This window comes from Aedes aegypti, chromosome 1 (genome assembly GCF_002204515.2).
Source record: "Aedes aegypti strain LVP_AGWG chromosome 1, AaegL5.0 Primary Assembly, whole genome shotgun sequence".
NCBI classification, from domain to species: domain Eukaryota; kingdom Metazoa; phylum Arthropoda; class Insecta; order Diptera; family Culicidae; genus Aedes; species Aedes aegypti.
The window spans coordinates 72,433,741-72,453,562 of NC_035107.1; the positions used below are offsets into that span (position 1 = coordinate 72,433,741).

At 37.0% G+C, this 19,822-nt stretch overlaps 1 protein-coding gene across 1 annotated transcript in view; it reads left to right on the top strand.

Moving 5' to 3' along the window:
- LOC5563947 (DDB1- and CUL4-associated factor 5) overlaps positions 1-19,822 on the top strand; it is a 49,517-nt gene that overhangs the window by 17,737 nt on the left and 11,958 nt on the right. The window contains 2 exon segments of the mRNA XM_021839704.1: positions 6,799-7,107; positions 15,380-16,152. Of these exon segments, the coding sequence (XP_021695396.1) occupies positions 15,945-16,152 (208 nt within the window). The 5' untranslated portion in view covers positions 6,799-7,107; positions 15,380-15,944.

A 19,822-nucleotide genomic window follows, 5' to 3' on the forward strand; every position in this document is an offset into this window, starting at 1 on the left:
CACTGATGTGATACATTGATGAATTTTGAATATGATGCATTCAGAACTCCCGGTATTACCGTCAGAGCACCAGTACCCGCTCATGTTCCAGTAGTCCGCTCTCGAGTTAAAAAAGTAAGGTTGCTTGAGTAAATACATAAGAAAATGCTCACAGTATGCTTTAACATGTCGATTTGAAATAGCTAGCGGCCAAAGTTTACAAATTTAAGTTGTTTAAACCCATTTTTTCAGTTTGAGCAGGATACTGGAACATGAGCGGATACTGGTGTACTGATAGTATTTTAGGAATATTGGGAGTTATCCATTAACCACGTGGTCATTTTTTTGTCCATGCATAAAAAATGTATGGGGCGTGGTCTTTAACCAGGCAGCCCCCTCCCCCCCTCTCCTACTATACATGATCACTTGGTTTATATATGACGGGTCAAACATTTGTTCAGGTTTCAGCATTCTGTCAGGAATTCTATCAAGACTTTCGACAAGAATATTTTTCTTGGTGTAGGAAAGATTCTTAACACATGCGTTCAGGAATTCCTCCGAAAATTCGGCCAGAGATTTTAAGATGAATTTTCGTAGATTTCTGTCGAGTTTGTCCAGAAATCCTATTCTTAAAATCGCCTTGGAGCACACTAGAAATGCTTTTAAGAACTTGTTTGAGGAGTAATACGAATTGAAAAATGCTCCGATGAATTCCGCTGAGATTCAATTCTAATAAAAATTTCTGTAAAACAAGTTTTAGGAGCACCTCTATTCCTAGGACTTTCTGGATTCAGAGAAAAAATTCTGGAGATATATTTCCTCAAATGTATAGAATTCTTAGAAGAATTGTAAGAAGTATTCCTGGAGTATTTTGTTACTTAATTAAAAAAAACGAATAAGCTCCTGAAACTCCTACCGAAAAAATTACAAAAGTCTACCTTATAATCTGCATTTTCGACAGGAACATAACTAGAGTGATTCCTGTGGGAATTCCATGAAAAACACCTAGAGGTGTTCTAACAGTAATTGCTGCGTGAATTCTGTTACAAATTTAAAAATAAAAAAACAATTAAAAAATATCAGGAAAAGTCTTAGAATTATTTCTGAAATAATATGTGAAAACAATATTGGAACAATCAGTGCCGTAATTACTGCAACAATCCAAAGGACTATCTGTTGAAATATATCAAAGTACTTTTTGGAATTATTTCTCGGCTATTCTAAAGAAAGCTATGGTAGGAACAAATATGTGAAAACAAATTTGGAATAATCAGTGTCATAATTAGTGATTACCAATTATTGCTAGAATTTCGGGTAATTATCTTTGGGAGTCTCAAGATGAATTTCATTTGGGCGAACTGGGTAAGGAAAGTATTGTAATGGATGAATCAGTGAAATAATATCTCTGAAAAAATTGAGGAATTTTTAGGACACTCCCTGGAAGTATTGATTGATGAATTCTTTTCGAATTCCCTGAAGCAAATATTGGTCACGTTCCTGAAAAATGGTGTACCGTGCACCCCCGTTAATTTAAATGGTACCTCATGCTAACAATCGGGGTTCATTTTTAATTTGAACTTTTGTCACCCTACGAATGACGTCCATGAGCTAAATGACGTTTGAATTGAACCATTTTTTATTCTAAACGATGTGCAAATTAACGCAAATGAAAAAGGGTTCAGATTAAATGTGTTCAAACCAACGGGGGTATACCGTTTTGATTCATATTACGGACGGCTTCAAATTCCGGAAACTCTACTTTGTATGGGAAACATTTCACACGAAATGTTTCAATTTTTGCCGTTCAAAAGTTCTCACTTTTGAGGCTTGTTTTAATAAGTATTTTCAAAAGATATTTATTTAAATTTTTTAATGCTCAACTGCCTTAGACGTCTTTTAAGTGGTTTGACGAGTTCAATTTATCATTTGGCTGTTCTATCTATGATTTACTTGAGCTATTCGGAATTGGAAACAAATTGTTCGGAATATGAGGCGTCCGAAAAAAAAATCATAAAAAGTCCAAAGATATCTATTTTTTTTAAATTATTCATGTTGCGGAATCAAAATCTTCACCCACCATTCGCAAGTTAAGTATTTCAAAGGGTCGATTACGTAGAGCAGTGTTTCCCAAACTTTTTTGACTTTCGCCCCCTTGAGGCCAACAAATTTTTGAAATCGCCCCCCTGATGTGGTTTTGAAATCTTTAATTTGGTTTCAACCGTAGTTTTCTGTTGAATTACGGTCAACTCTCCATATCTCGATATAAAAAGGACCATCGAGTTAGGGAGGTATCGACTTACATGACATAAAGTCAGATTATTTGCAAACCAAGAGACCATCGAGTAAGCCATGAGAACCAACTTTTACTATCGATATCGAGTAATTAATTTTTTCGACTTCAAAATGTCCAAACCTTTGAATAAACATTGGAATATCCTGAATGTTGTTTGTACCTTTCTCACTCCAACGTAATTAGAAAAGTTTTTTTTGATGAAAAAATCCAGATTGCTTTCTGCAGCTTTCGAGGTTTCAATCAGATATTTCTTCAAACCTTTTTTTAGTAACATGGTTTACGTCTTTGGTAATTGATGGCTTTAATGTTGGCACTTAATTTTCACTGGTCAAATTTTCTGAAATTAGTTCATAAAAAAGTGTGTATTATAAGTAGTGATTAATGATCGTAACAAAATACCAAAACAAATTGTATTGAAAACTTTGCCTTAGTGGAAACTAATATCAAATATCGTAAAATAAGCTGTCCAAATCTAAAGTTCTTTTATAAATAGAACATCAAAAGTAATCAAAATTAGCATGAAAAGGGAAAAAGTTAAATGGATAATCAACTAATCTTTACATTATTAGAGTATAAATCCTCTATTAACTTGGGTGTCTTCTACTCTGTTAAGTATCGTTACTCTCAGTCTCTCACACTTTCGCCCCCTTTCTAGTTTTTTCGCCCCCCAAAATCCATTTTACAAATTTTCGCCCCCTTGGACCTGAAAATCGCCCCCTGGGGGGCGAATTCGCCCACTTTGGGAATCACTGACGTAGAGGAATCATATAAAATTATTTATTTTATATGCTTTATGATGAGTTATACGTCACGGAAGCCTTAAGTATCCGTAATATGAATCAAAACGGTACCCGGTAGTTTCTGAGGCCATCAATCGATTCGAAACATTTTCATGAGCAAGCCTTAAAAATAACAACTTTGAGATGCATTCTAGGCGTGCGGAAACGTCATCAATTTGAAAATTTTCAAAAGCAGTTTTTTCGTTCTAAATCATGGAAGATCACATGAAAATGTGTTCACTGTATTCTATTCTCCAATCGGAACACAGTGAACACATTTTCGTCGAATAAATTTCAGTTTTGACCTGAAAAACTGCAGTTGAAGTTTCGATGATAACGATGACGGTGCATTGAACGTTAAATTATCTGAGAATCGTTGAAATACCTAGATTATTTTCTAGAATAATTCTTATAATTTCAATGAAATTCTTGGTTTTCTATTCTATTCTATTCTAACTGCTTGCACAGCCAATATTGAAAAGCATCCTGGAAATGCCGGAAATTATTCCATTTTCAGCATATCGTCAATATGTTACAAACATTAAAATGGAAAGGCCCACTGTGCAGACTTGGGTTTGAAGATAATGAAAAAAAAATACGGCGATCAGATTATTCACGTATGAATAACGTGATAGACGAAAGTTTTTCAACTTTATGAGAGAAGAAACGGGGACAACCGTACCAACCGGTTCATTTAAGGGGAGGTGAGGGAAATCGTTGGAAGTGGCTTTGCTAAGAATGTTAATGCACACTCCTTTTTTGCTTCTTTCCAGGGATGGGACACAGGTATTTCCCCCTCATGTCCTGGCTGAAAAAGCCTTAGCTATAGCGCCATTGCTCGCTCTCTGAAACGAAAAGAAATTGACAGCGTACCCGTTACACAGCAATTATTTATCCCCTTAAACGCATCAATATGCTTCAAGTTTCTACATAGCTAGTTAAATTAAATTATAATCTATCTGTTTCGGAAGGATCTCACCCATTTCATGAATTGTTCTTCTTCTTTCTGGCGTTACGTCCCCACTGGGGCAGAGCCTGCTTCTCTCAGCTTAGTGTTCTTATGAGCACTTCCACAGTTATTAACTGAGAGCTTACTATGCCAATGACCATTTTTGCATGCGTATATCGTGTGGCAGGTACGAAGATACTCTATGCCCTGGGAAGTCGAGAACATTTCCAACCCGAAAAGATCCTCGACCGGTGGGATTCGAACCCACGACCCTCAGCTTGGTCATGCTGAATAGCTGCGCGTTTACCGCTACGTCTATCTGGGCCCTTCATGAATTGTTGCAAATTCCTAATTCCTGTGAGGTTCTTCTGCTCCCGTTGATTGCTGATTATCACACTTTGAAAAAATATCCAACACTAGATCCAGCATAACTGGTTTTCTTCTTTTTCGTTTTTTTTTCTATGCACACGTTGCGTTTATATACATAACTATTCAACAGATCCCGTCTATTCTTTCAAATAACACTTATTTTCTTCACATCTCTTCATGAACAAAACGCACAAAACTGAGTATTCTTTGTTTTGAATACACTCAATTTTGGCACTTAGACTTACGCCAATCTCGCGGAACTGCACGGATGAACCACAGGAAACACTTCATTGCTTTTTTCAGTATTTTCCGGGTGGCATAGCACCACCAGCCGTATGACGATTTCGCCGGCCGAATAAATCACGCGAATTCGGTATAAACGTGACAGCAAACGAGAAAAAGCAGCCATCCACGCGCATGGCCTGCTGCGATCCTCAGACTTTTTTTCAATTTCAATGAAATTCTTGGTTTTCCTGAAAAAGTTTCCTCGAGAAGTCCGTGGAAGAACTTATGTAAAATTTTCAGAGCACTTTTTGAAAATAATTCTCTGCTATCTTTTAAACAAAGTTATGGTAGAATTGGTGCTAGAGCAAAATATATTCGAAGTGATGCCCGGGAAAACATCAGGACGATTCTAGAATCTTTCATTTTTTGAAGAATTCATGCACTCTTCCTAGAAAATAATCCTAAAGAAATCTCTGAGGTAGTATTTACAAAATTCTATACTATTTTCCTTTAAAATTGTTTAGAGATGGATTTTTTTGTGAAATCCTAGAAAAAAAAATCAAAAATTATTTCAATAGAAAACTTTGAAGAAAATGTAAGAATTCTTTGTGGAATTAAAATAAAAACGAATACTCTTGGTCAATTCAATAGCAGTTTTTTTATGTAAGCTCTGACAATTTTTTTTTCAAGTTTTTTTTTTGTAAAGAATGTTTGATGAAATTACAGACGGAACTCCAGAAGATTAGCCAGAACATCTGAATGAGTTTCAGTTTAAAAATCCATTTCGGTATTAATCATTGGTGATCTGGTTTTGAAGATATTCCCATGTTCCTTGGGGAACCGAAATTCTCCATATAAAATGTCTTTGGCGGCCATTTTGTTTTTGGTCAATTTATCCAAAAAATAAAATGTGAACTACACAATGACAGGTAATAAGGAGCTACTCTGAAAAAATCATACAAATCAGTTAAGTATACTTGGAGATATCCATTTCAAGATCTTTATTTGGTTAGCGTGGTACCAGAAAACTAAATGCTCATTACTCAAAGACGGCTGCACCAAATTGCTTCATTTTTCACAACACACTCTCATTAATGTATTGTTTCGAAGAGTGAACATCTCAATACGATACAAATTTTGTAGCCAGTGAAATTTACGTGAGTTATGGCTACGCGTCGGCCCCCCAAGAAATTTTGGAATATCTTCGGATCCAATGATCAATATCGACACAGATTCTTAAACTAGAATATTTGTTTTGCGATAAAAAATGAAGACGGGTTAAAGATTTTTAAACGGTTTTTGGATTCGTCTAGTAACCCCACAAATTGCACCTCCGGGCAATTTTTACATATAATTTATTTTTTTTCAGGCACTCTTACTCGAATTCGTATGGACATTGAATTCACCATGAAAGCACAAGGTTTGTCACGTGGTCATGAACTCCAATGATAGACACATTTAGGACGTGATTATTTTTTTCCGAATCCGTTCTATATTTATGCAACGTGGTATCTTTTGACTACATAATTACACATTGTCAAATAGATAAATTCCATTAGATATGCTCCCTAGGGTTTAACTATAAGATCAAATCTCAGCTATAAAGTTAGAAACTGTGCAATTTCGACTAAAAGCAATCAGGCTTAATAAAACACAAATATTCACTGGATTGAATTGAGGATCAAAACATTTAACACGAAACCTTATTATCCCGTGGGGGGCTCGAAGACGTTCCCCACACAAGAACATAGTAGAGGGAACGTTACAAATGTAATTATGTGAATTGCCTTTTTTCGTCACAATAGTTTTATTTCGGTTTCAATAACAAACAACAAACAGTTTTAAAACCCCATTAAAACAAGGTTTGCTCCCAAGTATGCTTTGAGATAATATTTTTTTCCCAAAATCTCTCCCTAATCGAGCAGCGTGTTTTCCTTTCGCATTTAGTCGCATACGTGCTGGCAATCAACTGTAGGGAGGTATATAGGCACCATAGAATACAAACATAAAACCATCTCGAATACCATCGTGGAGTTAAACAAAAATTGCCCATGAAGATATCGCAACACAATCGCACATGCTCTTTGGTGTGGTAAGTGCAGTGGTGTAGTACAAAATATTATTATTTTTTTCTGTTTGTTGTTTTTGCTTTCTTATAAGAGTTAACACACTCACTTGCTGTTGTTTTCGTTTGCTCTTTTCAGTGTCTCGGTGTTGTTACCAGTTGAGGAGCGAGCCTTCTGCGACTACTGTGAAGTGTGATGTGTGGTGTGGCCCATACCTACATACCCATTTCAATTCAGCAAATCGTCACCATCAGAGTAACCCGCATAAGCAGAAGCAACATCATCTAGATCTAGTGTAGTGACCAGTGGTCAGTCCAGGTCTGCTCTGATCATTACACATTTGTGCAAGTCCTAGTCCAAGTAGGCAGCATCAGTGCAGTGACACTAAATGGTAAGGCTACTTCGATCAAGTCACGAACATAGGCGCAGCATATCGCTGTAGGAAAGGTACGTGAATAGGTAGCTGCACGAAGAAAATGGTCACGACGAGATGAGAGAATGGGGAAATGTCAAAAAAGGTTTTCTGTGCGGCGAGAAAAATTTGAAAGGGAAAATAAATTTTCCAACAGGGTGGATACTGGTTCAAGAAGAGATATAATCTGCAGCTAGTTCTAGATCAAGTTAGAATATCGTAGTTTTATAGAGACGACTAATCGAATGAAGAAAACGAAGATTTGTCAGCGACCATGTCAGGGCTGGTAGCGAAAATTGGTGCCGAAAATAGTTATTTTGGTGACCACATTTGAGAAAACAGTGACCGAATAATGACCTACGATTTTAAAACAGGGACTAAAAAAGACATGGAAGTCAAAATTTTGCTTAATTTTGATTTAACTGCACTGCGTATCTATGAAGAAGAAAAAACATCTGAGGTGATAAATGCAGTTTTCTGATCTATTTAAGTATAATTGAAAACTGAATTCGATAAATTTTAATATTTTGCAGTTAAAAAAAATGAAGATATGGCTTACAAACTGTCTTGCTAGCTTCATAAATAACTCAGTTCTTTTTAATCGATTTTAAATCTATTAAGAGTTCGAGTAAAAAGTAATTTTTTTGTAAGAGTTTGAGTTTACTTGAGTTTGCTAATATAGAATATTTATGTGCATTTTGGTGTAATGTAACCCTTCACAATATTCACTGGAGAAAAAAAGAGTAGAACCTCCATTTAAGGTAGTTTCGAACATTCATTAGTTTCTTAAAAAAAAACTATCTTGCAAAACTAACGCTTCAACCGAAATGGGCCAATATTTTATGTAGGTAACGAAAATGGTTATATTTGACTATTATTCAACATACGTGAAATAAAATGATGATACAAGAGCGAATATGATTGTATAAAAATGTAATTTATTGTATACATTTTTTTTATCGCTGCCACTGCCGATTCATTTACCTCCACATCGATGCCAATTGTGTACATTGATATATAGGGTGATGTGCTAGTATCCATCGTATTAAGCATTGATCAGTGAGAACTGCAATTTTCCCAGTATTGCAGTGAATGATGCTGATACAAACCGATGCCAAACAATTCTTTCTCAAAACGGCTTTAGTATTGTACAATAACATTTTGATAAATCTTGATCTCTTTTCAGAAATAATGCAAAGAAAATGCATCTTACCGTATTCTCAATCCGTCGTATCGTTTTCAACTCCGTCGCAATCAGTTTCCAGATTCGTCTCACAACTTACGGCTCACTTTGATGTATTGAGTGGCTAAAACACAATACATCAACGCTATAATAAAATGTTTTATTAGAAAATATAGATCTACGGGCATCTTCCTCCATTCCTTCAGCATGATGGAATATACTAATTTCCTTTAAAATTAATTGTTTCTCATCAAAATTCAGCCCAAACATATGAACACAATTACTTTTGACCGTACAATTCTGGCATTTGCTCACAGTACAGCGAAAACAACACAAACAAAGGAACCTTATTTTTACGTCGAGCGTACACAAAATTTTTTTTCTCAGTACGACGGATTGAACTTTGTTTACATTCTCAATTATTCGCGGCGGTTGAGGAAATTTCGTAAAATTTGGGGATTTATTGAAGTTTTACGGCGTGTGATTGGTATGAAATCCTTCAGTGAAGAAGTACGAAGGTTTTCCATAGTGAAAATAAGTGCCCGGGGAAGTAAATCACACAGGGGGGCGGGAAGGAACTTGTGTTGGAAAGTGATGTGACTGATGTCGATCGCTAAGCATTTCTTTCAAATCGTGTTCGTCCATGCGATTTCGATGAAAAAGTGTAAAGTGGATAATTGAACTGAAGTTATTTATCGAAATACAGTAGTTTCATTGCATTTTTGGTGTTTAGGTGGACGAATCATAAAAGCTTTCACAAAATTACATTTGGAAAATGAATCTATGTTGCAGGTAAGTTGGAATATCCGCCGTAGTGGAACATTTTAAGTTTGATACGACGAATAGTAGCTCTTACGACGAAGCAGAACGAAACCCTAATGCAGCTCGAAATAAATGATATTTTTTTCCAAAAAAAAAAAAATCGATGGAATGTTAGGTTGTGTTTTAGGAATTCTTTCAGATCAAATATCCAAGAATGTGATGTTCCTCCTGGAATGCCTTCACGGATATCATCTGGAATTATTCATAGGGTGTCTTGAGAGATTCCTCTAATAATCTCTCCATGGCGTTTCTGTAAATACCTAAATAGATTTATAAGTTCTTCGAGCTCAAGGAATATATTCATCTATAAAACATCTGAGAATTCCAGCTGAAATTATTCGTCAAAATCAATAATTCAAAATTCGTCCAGGAGTTCCACCAGGGAGTAAGAATTGAAGGACTTGGTATTTCTCCAATAGTTTCTTAAAAATCATATCTATGAATTCTACTGTGCCTTTGATCAAGGATGTAATCAAGTAATTTCTCCAGGATTTGAAATGGTTTCTACTACGAATTCTTAGAGCAATCTTGCTTACGATACCTTCAGATTGTTTCCAGAGTTCTTGCAGGTCAGGAGATTCCTTAATAAATTATAAATTATTCCAGCAACGTTTCATGAATTCTTGCAGCAGCCCATTCTCGGAATATCTCCAGAAATTTATTTACCAATCTCTGTAGGCGTTTCTCCAAGAACTTATCCACGCAGTACTTGAATTTCTTTAAGGATTTTATGTTCAAAAAGATCCTTCATTAATTCCACCAGGAATTTCTTAACAATGTTCTCAATTTGTTTTGTCTGTGATCAGTGTAGCAAAAACATCAAAATCTTTTTTACTATGAGTTTCTGTATGAATTACTCAAATTATTGAATTTCCATACCTGCCTCTGTTAAAATTGTTTCTAGGACTCCTGCAGCAGTTTATCCAGCTTATGAAAGCTTTTTTTTCTCTTGTCAGTGCGACTATTGTTGGCAGCTTTCCCATAAGAACTACAGGCGAATCTATTTGGCATCACTATAATTCTATGTATGTTGTGCACAACTCATTAAATTCTCAGCTTCATAAGTTCACTAAAACTTGAACTTTGCTTCTGCAAAGTTTTAATGATAATTGTTAGAGTTGGACAAAAGATAAGAAAAACACACGGTCTACCGTGTTAGCTTATTATTGAAAACAATATCTAAATCGAATAGGTGTCAGCATGATCTATCGTGTAATCATTAATAATTAAATCATGATTAAACGCTCTGGGGGCCCAGATAGCCGTAGCGGTAAACGCGCAGCTATTCAGCAAGACCAAGCTGAGGGTCGTGGGTTCGAATCCCACCGGTCGAGGATCTTTTCGGGTTGGAAATGTTCTCGACTTCCCAGGGCATAGAGTATCATCGTACCTGCCACACGATATACGCATGCAAAAATGGTCATTGGCAAAGTAAGCTCTCAGTTAATAACTGTGGAAGTGCTCATAAGAACACTAAGCTGAGAAGCAGGCTCTGTCCCAGTGGGGACGTAACGCCAGAAAGAAGAAGTAAACGCTCTGCTCTGGAACCATCCTTCTTTAAATTCAGTCTGCAAAATAATGAAGCTTGATATGCAATGAATACTTTTTCGGACCTGATATCAAAGTGGCTACTGAATCTTTAGGAGAGCTACTCCAGTATTCATCGCAACAAAATCCGGAAACACCGTAATTTCCGAATCGATAATAGCAGTTCTAAAAACAAGCAGCCATCCTGTATTGATGGAATTTCTTTAAAAGATGGCTTAAGAACATTATGTTGAAATTGAAATTTTTGTTCAAATTTGACATTAGGCAAATAACGGTTAATCATAATCATTACACTGCGAAACACGTTTTTTCTCAAGCATCAAAACACCGATATTTACTTAGTTAAGGGTTGCTGAATCCATTGTCATTTTTCAAAATATCATAGCACGTCTAGTTTTAGAGATATTGGCTGCTGTAAATGCGAAATTTGGCTATTTCAGCCAACTTGCATGCAAGTTTTACAGCTTGTGTGGCAATTTGTTTGCTTAATGTGTCTCAAAATTCAAGATTTATGTGTATAACAATACTAATCAACAAAGTTCATAATACTTTCGATGCTTAAAATTTGTTTTTGATGGTTTAGAAAAGTATTGTGTTTTGTCATATAAGAAAAACGAAAAATTTTGTATGGGGACTGCAAGCATTGTCAAAAAATCGATTTAATCTAAATTTAATCGCGAAATTTCAGTCAAATTATATCTGAAATTAAAGTTAAAGTACTATTTTGCATGCTTGGTGGATAAGATCACAAAAAAGTTTGATAAATCATACTTTAAATTTCTTGTAAACATCAATAACACTAGTGTTTTATACGGCATCAGATTCAGCAACCGCAAATCTACTAGACATACATAAATTGATCCTTGAGACACGCAAATATGTCATTTTTGTTACGCCGTGTTGTTCAAAATCACTATTCATACTGAGGTGAACTATTAATCATAATCATTAAAAAAATAGATTTAATCATCAATCATATTTTGGCTTAATCATCAATCACATTTATTATCATGACTTCGAATCATTAATTATGATGAACTTTATCAATAATGAAGGTCATAGCTGTCATCTATTGTTCGGTAATTATAAACTGTTTTTCATTTACCTTCATCTGAATGTGAGAAAAATATTGCTTTTTCAATGCTTTTTTGCTATAAAATCCAGTACCGGGTACTCCCGTTAGTTTGACCACATTTAATCTGAACACTTTTAAATTTGTCCCCCACTAATTTGCACATCGTTCAGATTAAAAATGGTTCAAACGTCATTCTGCTTATGGAACGGACTAAAGTGGAAAGGAGCTTTGCGAAACGGAACGCAGAATGGAAACAAAACAGCCGAAAGGGTAACCAGAAGTACGATTTTCTATTGCTCGTAGGGTGACGGGAAGTTCAAATTGAAAATGAATCACGATGGTCTGCATGGTACCTCATTAAATTAAATTGGCGGGGGTACACGGTAAGTCGAAGAGCAGCGACCATTTTTTTAATACATCATTTCCTTGAGTGTGATAACTGCGAATAAGTTTCAAAAACATATATGTCTTTAGTTTTAGAGTAGCTACGAGTGGATATCAGTATCCACTATAATCTATATAATCTTGGGTAATTGACTTTTGACCACTGCTTCCAGTGTTTAGGAATTTTGTGGTATGACCCATGTTTTATCTGCTACACATCATATATTTTCTCATAATTGAGATGTGATGTACATTGGTTGGTGTAGCACTCTATCCCAATTAGACACATCTCGTTTAAAAAAAACCCACAGGGCATTGATACCCTCATTTATAACATTATATAGATGTGAATTGCAATTCAGTTTCTTGTCCAAAGCCACTCCAAGGTATTTAACCTCTTCCGAGAACTGAATTTGTACTCCATCCAATACAGCTTGTGTTAGATTTAACTTTTTTCTTTAGGTAAAAGGCACTATAACAGTTTTTGAAGCGTTTACATTTAAGCCCTCTTCCCTACACCATTTGAGAGTAATATTTAATGCAGATTGTAGGTGATTAGAAAACGTATAATGAAACTTCCCGCGAATTACAATGGCTACACCCTTAAATTATTTTACGGATTCCTGTGAAATCTCAACAGCTGAACGGTTCGGTAAAATAAATAAATTTTCACAGTATTCAATAAAAATTCACCGGAATCCGTAAAATTCCGACGAAATTACGGTGTTTTATTTCACCGAACTGTTCAGCTGTTGAGATTACGGTGAAATTCACCGTAAAAGCTTAATGTGTACATCATCTGTGTACCCAATCACCTCAAAACCTTGTTTTTTTTAGATTTTTTAGGAGTTCGTCTACTACCAGACACCACAGTAAGGGTAATAATACTCCCCCCAGAGGGCATCCCTTCATAGATCTTATAGACAATTGCGCACCTCCCAGATCGGCTGATATCCCCCGATCTTTAGGCATAGCCATTATCCATTGATAATGCTTTTATCCAAGCCCTTTGTTTTAATTTCTGAATTCATTGAGTTGTAGGATGGATTGTCGAATGCTCCTTCAATATCGAGAAAAGCAACCACGGCTATTTCACAGACAAACAGACGTAACACTCTAATTATTTTCATCGCACAGCAGAATAACGCTCAATTCTAATATTTGGTAGTTGGCCAACGGGTCACTCGTGGCGCTGGCATCGCTTTTGTTCGAGTTTGACGTTTGCTCACCACCGCCACCTAGTTCGCGGTTGGCCAAATCAAGTATTTTTAGCATTGGGCATAACTGTTCACGTGACTATGTTTTAAATTGATAATTGTTCTAGCTGTTACGTCTGTTTGTTTGTGGCTATTTTTTTTTTTGGCTTGGAGTGATTTCTCGATTTTGCCTACAAGTGATTGTAGACCTGCTCTTCCTCTGAACATGGAAATGAGTTCTCATCGTTACTTTCAATGTTTCTAAAGAATCGACAGTGAAACTGCCGTCTTCTTTTTTAAGGCTACCTGGACCATTTGAATGGTCTCTCGAAAGGGCTTTTGTGAAGTCTTGCGCCTGTAGGAGCGTTGTTGATATGTTCACATACCGGTCTCCAGTCCTTACGTTTGGACTGCCGTAATTCTTTATAGTATTCTATGTTAAGGCTTGTTTGTATTGAACCCAATCATATGTTATTTTTGCTCTATTGAACAACCGTCGTTACTTACTTAAATCATGGCTCCTGAAGCCGAATATGATGTCCAAACGCTTACATCTCATTTACTTTTTTAGTTAATTTAAAATAAAAACTCCTCAAACTGCGAAATACGCCTAAAGGTAGGCAATTTCCTAAGGGAATTTTACATTCTTAACAGTAATTCGTTAATGTTGCCTAATTGAACATACTTACCGTTTTGATTCATATTACGGACACTTAAGGCCTTAGTGAAGTATAACTCAGCATAGAGCATACAAAATAAATCATTCAGTATGATATCTCAGCGTTATCGGGCGTCGGAAGCCCTTAGCTTTCGAATGATGGGTAAAGAATACGCTTCCGCAAGTTAAATAATTTTAAATAAACCGAAATGTGTGGCCTCTTCATGATTTTTATTTCGGACGCTTCCTCTTTTTTGCCTCATATTCCGGACACTTTGATTTGAATTCCGGACAGCTCATGAAAATCATTAATAGAAAAGTCGAACCATCAGTTGAAGTCGTCAAGCCAGTAAAGAGACGTCTAAGGCAGTTAGACATTATAAGTTTGCATAGTTTTTTATGGAAAAAGCTTATTAAAACGAGCCTCCAAAGTAAGAAGTTTTGAGCAGCAAAAATTGAAACATTTCGTGTGGAATGTTTCCCATACAAAGTAGAGTGTACGGAATTTGAAGCTGTCCGTAATATGATTCAAAACGGTATAAAAGTTTTGACAGCGGAATCGTTTTGGGCGATGCCATTTTTAGTGAGAACCGCATTTTCCTCATATCGCTTGCAGAACCTATGTGAGACATGAATATTCGGTAGTGTCATCCTTAACCATTGAAATCATTGTTTCGCAAACTTGACAAATTTACGCATAAAGTTATCGCAATTTTTGCAAAAATCTCAATTTTTAATAGCTTATTAATATAAGAAAGAGAAGCAACATTCATGCTTTGGAAATGTTTCATCAATAAATGATGATACCAACTTTTTACGAGATGAGTCATTCCGATCAATGTTACCCCGCTGATCAATGATACCCCGGATTACGGTACTCTCAAACGTTCTTCTCGCGATCCAGAACATTTGGGGGTCATGTACAAACCATGTCATACTTTACTAGGCATGAGAATATAATGGAAAACATTACGACGTTGATCGTGTTTCTGCTGATCTAGTATATCTGTTTTGTTGAATCGTGGGTAGGACAACCCTTTGACTGTCCTACCCAGGTGTTTTCGTGCGTAGTACATGTCCTACCTGTCCTACCCACTTCCCGCGCCACTGGATTTCATAGTGTGGCAATTTCATCGTGGACACCCTTTAGATATTTACAGCAGAAAGAAAGAGAGGCAGATAGAAAATAGTTATTAATGCATAAACTTTAGTAATTCTGTGAATATATTCATTTCTGAGTGTAGATTGTCGAAAATAAGTGACTTTAGTTGGAATGCCTTCAATAAAGAAACTCAAAATACTAGCTTCGAAACAGCGAACAAGTAACTCGCTACCAGCCCTGCTCCGTATGGTACCCTACAAGTTGGTGTAGTAAGGAAGGACTGTGAGAAAGACTGAACTAGAGACAGCTGCAGAAAATTGAAAATTTATTTCGTTTCAGAAAGTGCAACTATTCACGAAAATGGTGACTGATCAGACATATTGTCTTGGTGGTTCGAAGAAGGGAAAATAGGGAATAGAAAGGTGAGTCAGTGCATGACGAACAGAAGCTAAAGGGAGGACAACAGAAAAGTGTAGACATAGAGAGAAAAAGTGTGCGATGAGCAAAGAGGACACTGACGACGGAAAGTAGAGTGTGGGGTACCCTCCTACGTATAGAGGTACTGGTTTCAGCAGCCTCAGACAATCTTTCGTCGTTCTTTAGTGGTGGAAAATTGCTGCCCTGGACGAAAAGCATATCGTGAACACAAAGTGTCGAAAGTGATACACTTTCAGTTTCATTTGGGATAAGGTGGATTAAGAACATGGGGCGAATCGATAGCAAACGAGTTCTGGATACGTATTAAGTAATTCGAAGAAGTAAATGAAAACAGTGAACTTGAAACCAGAAGGAAATCAATTCGACGAGAATCGAAAGTGGAGAGTGAAAAGCAGTGATAGTCGAGGGGTGGGCGGGCTTTGAACTATCATCATACAAGAAGAACAGGAACTAAGTGACACAGACGATGGCCCACTTCCGGAAGCATCCCGAGGTGAACGTCCTCGGACATTTGGTCAGCCGGCAGCTGGGTGACAATGTGGACAACTTTCGGAACAATCTGTTCCACGAGCGACTGCGGATCGCCAGGAACCTCTACAAGAAGGACCTGGTGTCGCACTACGGTTGTGTCAACGCCATCGAGTTCAGCCAGGAGGGTGAACTGCTCGTTTCCGGTGAGTACCCATCACAACTCCACCCACACCCTTATCAAATACCTAATCATGCTTTTGAAAAATATTGAACCCAATGTTGAGACCGGGCGCCCACAGTGGGACGGTTGCTCAAAATCGTGAATTTTTTTCAGTAGCGTATTTCTAACGGTATGATGTCTTAGTCGTCTTAGTAATCCCTTCCCGCCCATGACTGTTTTTAATGTTTTGGATAAGAAAAAAAGCTCTAAACAAAATTTGCTCGAACAAAAGTTTGTCGAACAATTGTCTAAATTAATCAAAATCGTGAAAAAAGTTTTGATTGTTTATCAATACCTATATTTGATTGTTTATCAATAGTTACACTATTAAATCAATAATAAGACTATATTGTATGAGTGGTCTACCAAAGACCAAAGAAATTAAGACATAGTAGACGGGCTTAGAATGCGTACAACTTCTAGCACTACACCATATTTGAAAATCGTCAAATAGAAAAGTTGGAATTCACCTTTGGCGGAATATCGAAGATGAGCTAACGAAAAGTCAGGTTGCTTAAGCAAAGCATAGATTACTGATACTCGACTTTTATTTCCTGAGATTTCATGAAATTTGTTCCGTAAATCTTGGTCAAATTTAGTCGAGATTCGCCATTCTGAATTAAACTTTTTTTTTAATTCACCAGACACCGTACCGCGAACAAGTTCACGATTTTGAGCATTCGTCCCACAGTGGCGGACGTTTCCATATTCCATCGGCTGCCAGGGGATGGGAAGGGAGAACATGGGCGAACGGCAAAGACCAGTATCAATTATGTTTACGTTTTGTGTGATTTCGGTGAAGGTGAACAAATTTGTGGCGTTCTGTTTCCTTCATCATTCACCATTATTCAATCAAAACGTATGTAGGTACCCACGTATGATGATGGTGGACTGTCGGTCGGGTCGATTATGAGCTGGTGTGTATTACTTTTTGGCAAAGGTCTCTACGCGTAGAGTAGAACGGCACGGGAACGAAAGACGACGACAATCGACACGCAAGCCAGCAGTCAGGCACTCGATTACAGATATCAAGTACGAAGAAAGGCAAAAATCTAACAAAATGGCCTTTTCTTGCGACTTGGGGTTTGACTGACTGTAGGGAGGCTGCAGAAATTCTTATGAATATGAATTTGGCTATACTAAATCATAACTATAAATGTTTAAGGTCAAACAGCTTAGGGATGGTACACAAATTATGTCACGCAAAATTTCAACTTTTTCGACCCCCCCCCCCTTTGTCACACTTTTTGTATGAGTCCTCCGAAAATTTTGTAAGGCTTGTCACGCTTGGCTCGACCCCCCCCCTTGGAGCGTGACGTAATTTGTGCATGACCCCTTAGAATCAAACTTTCAATAATGCTCCAAAACTTCTAAAGCACTAATCTTTCGAAGGAAGCATCCAACACTAGTGCACATTTTATTTTGACTACTAACAGAAAGCATAAAATAAGAACATCAGGAACGTTGATCTACTATTTCTTAAGTTTAGTTTTTTTTTTAAGCGTGAGCACAAGTCGACCATTGTGACAGCCATCTTTGGATTCTGAGATGTTTCACCTTAAATTTGATTAATGACCAGTTTCTTGACCTATGTTCTGGTCCATTGGATGAAATCGACTATGTTCTCCCACATATTATAGCACACGGTTAAAAATCAGCACGATGCAACCAATAGTTCTGTACTTGGATTTGCACTGCTGTTAAATCTTGACAATATAAAGGTAACAGCACTCAAATTCAACGTAAGGTGACCAGACGTCCACATCCAATACGAATAATGTTTAATTGGGAACGAGATCTGACAGGGGACACGCTTTAATTCAAAGTTGCATGTTTTGATTTGAAATAAAAAAAAAAATAAACGTTTCCGCCTGAACCGGATTTGAACCATCAATCTTTAGAGTGCAAGTCTTACCTCGATACCAACTCGCATCTGTTGAAAGGGGTTGAATTGATCTCTATCACTTTCTACTACGAGCTGTCAATGATTGCTTTCATACAAAAGTTGTAATGTTCAAAATCAACGACTTTTCACTTCAGCGTCTAGTGCTAGAGAGTAGAGCCAATCCAAAGTTGGAACTTTTCAAATCATGGTGATTGGTGTTTTGAATTAAGCCAAGAGATCAATCCATTCAATCGAACGTGCCGATTTTCTATCGTATATGGCACTGCACGGATAGCTACATATTATTATTTTTGACATTACGTCTCCACTGGTGCTGGGTCTGCTTCTCAGCTGTTTTATGAGCGCTTCAACAGTCATTGCTCAAGCTACCTTTTTCGAATTCGTACTTATATCCTGTGGCAGGCACGATGATGCTCGATGCCCAAGAAGGTCCATTAAATTTCTATTACGAAAAGATGAACTTTAAAGACTTCATTACTGAAAATAGAAGCTAAAAAAAAGAGTGGACAAGAACCACAAAAAAACCTAACTTGTATAAAAAAATACTCCAAAGCTTTAAGCCTGATTCGCTGCTGATAAGTAATTTCTTGGCCTATCTTGATGCATGGGAAATTCCTGCAAGGAATCGATCAAGGAAGCACTTTTTTCTGATCGCAGTACGCAGTTGAAAAGAACTGTCAGTTCAAATGGGAGTCGCTGTAGAAAATTTCTGCAAGGAATCGGCGAGAAATTTCTTTAGCGATTCCTGTTCAGCAGCAAATCAGGCTTTAATGAGGATTGATTTCTTCAGAGAATCTGACCAGATATCTTTGGCGATTCCTTGTGACATCACGCGATGTATTAGCCTATGTATTTTTCATGGTTTTCTTTAAAAGCTTCATCAGAATGTAATTGAAATATTTGCTCAAATGTTCTTTCATATAAGCTTAATCCAATGGTTTATAGATAATGAATCTGTCCAAGACTCGTACAGTATCCAGCTTTTTAAAAGCGCTAATGGCTGCCGCAATCAGGCTCGCTTTCTGGTAAGGATAGGTCAATTTGACGTTTGGCTTGGATCGTTTTATATTGAGCGGACCCAAGTCAAACGTCAAATCGACCGATCCCTACCAGAAAGCGAGCCTTTTTGCGGCAGCCATTAGCGCTCGTAAAAAGCTGAATACCTTCAAAAATTCAACAAGAAATGTCCCCAAAGATACATCTAGACATCACTACAGACATTGGATAGATTCGTTGGGAAGTTTATCAAAGGATTCTCTCAGAAATTTTTACAAGGAATACCTCAGCTTTCCCGGAGTTCATCCTAAGATGTCTTCTAAGATGACAAATTAGTTTAGGATTCTCATTGCATCTTTTATTCATAAATTCTTCAAAATTTCAATCACAGATAAACAGACGTCACACTCTCAATGTTGTCCATCGACCAACTTTTTATCGATTATATTGTAGGTGGTCAATCCACCACCCGCAGCGCTCGCGTCGTTTTTGTTCGTGTTTTTGACCTGTTGGTCCATCGGCCACCTACAGTGTTTTTAGCATTGGGCGTACATGTTTTCACGATTATGATTTTGAGCGCGATTTGTTCTAAGTGTTACGTCTGTTTATCTGTGTTTCAACCATATATTTCTCTAACGATACTTTCGAGAATAACTCCAAAGAATCCTTCATGAACACCTCAACAGATTCTGCCAGAAACTTTTCCAAAGTCTTAAAAAGATCAAGAGATTCTTTCAGGAATGTCTTAATA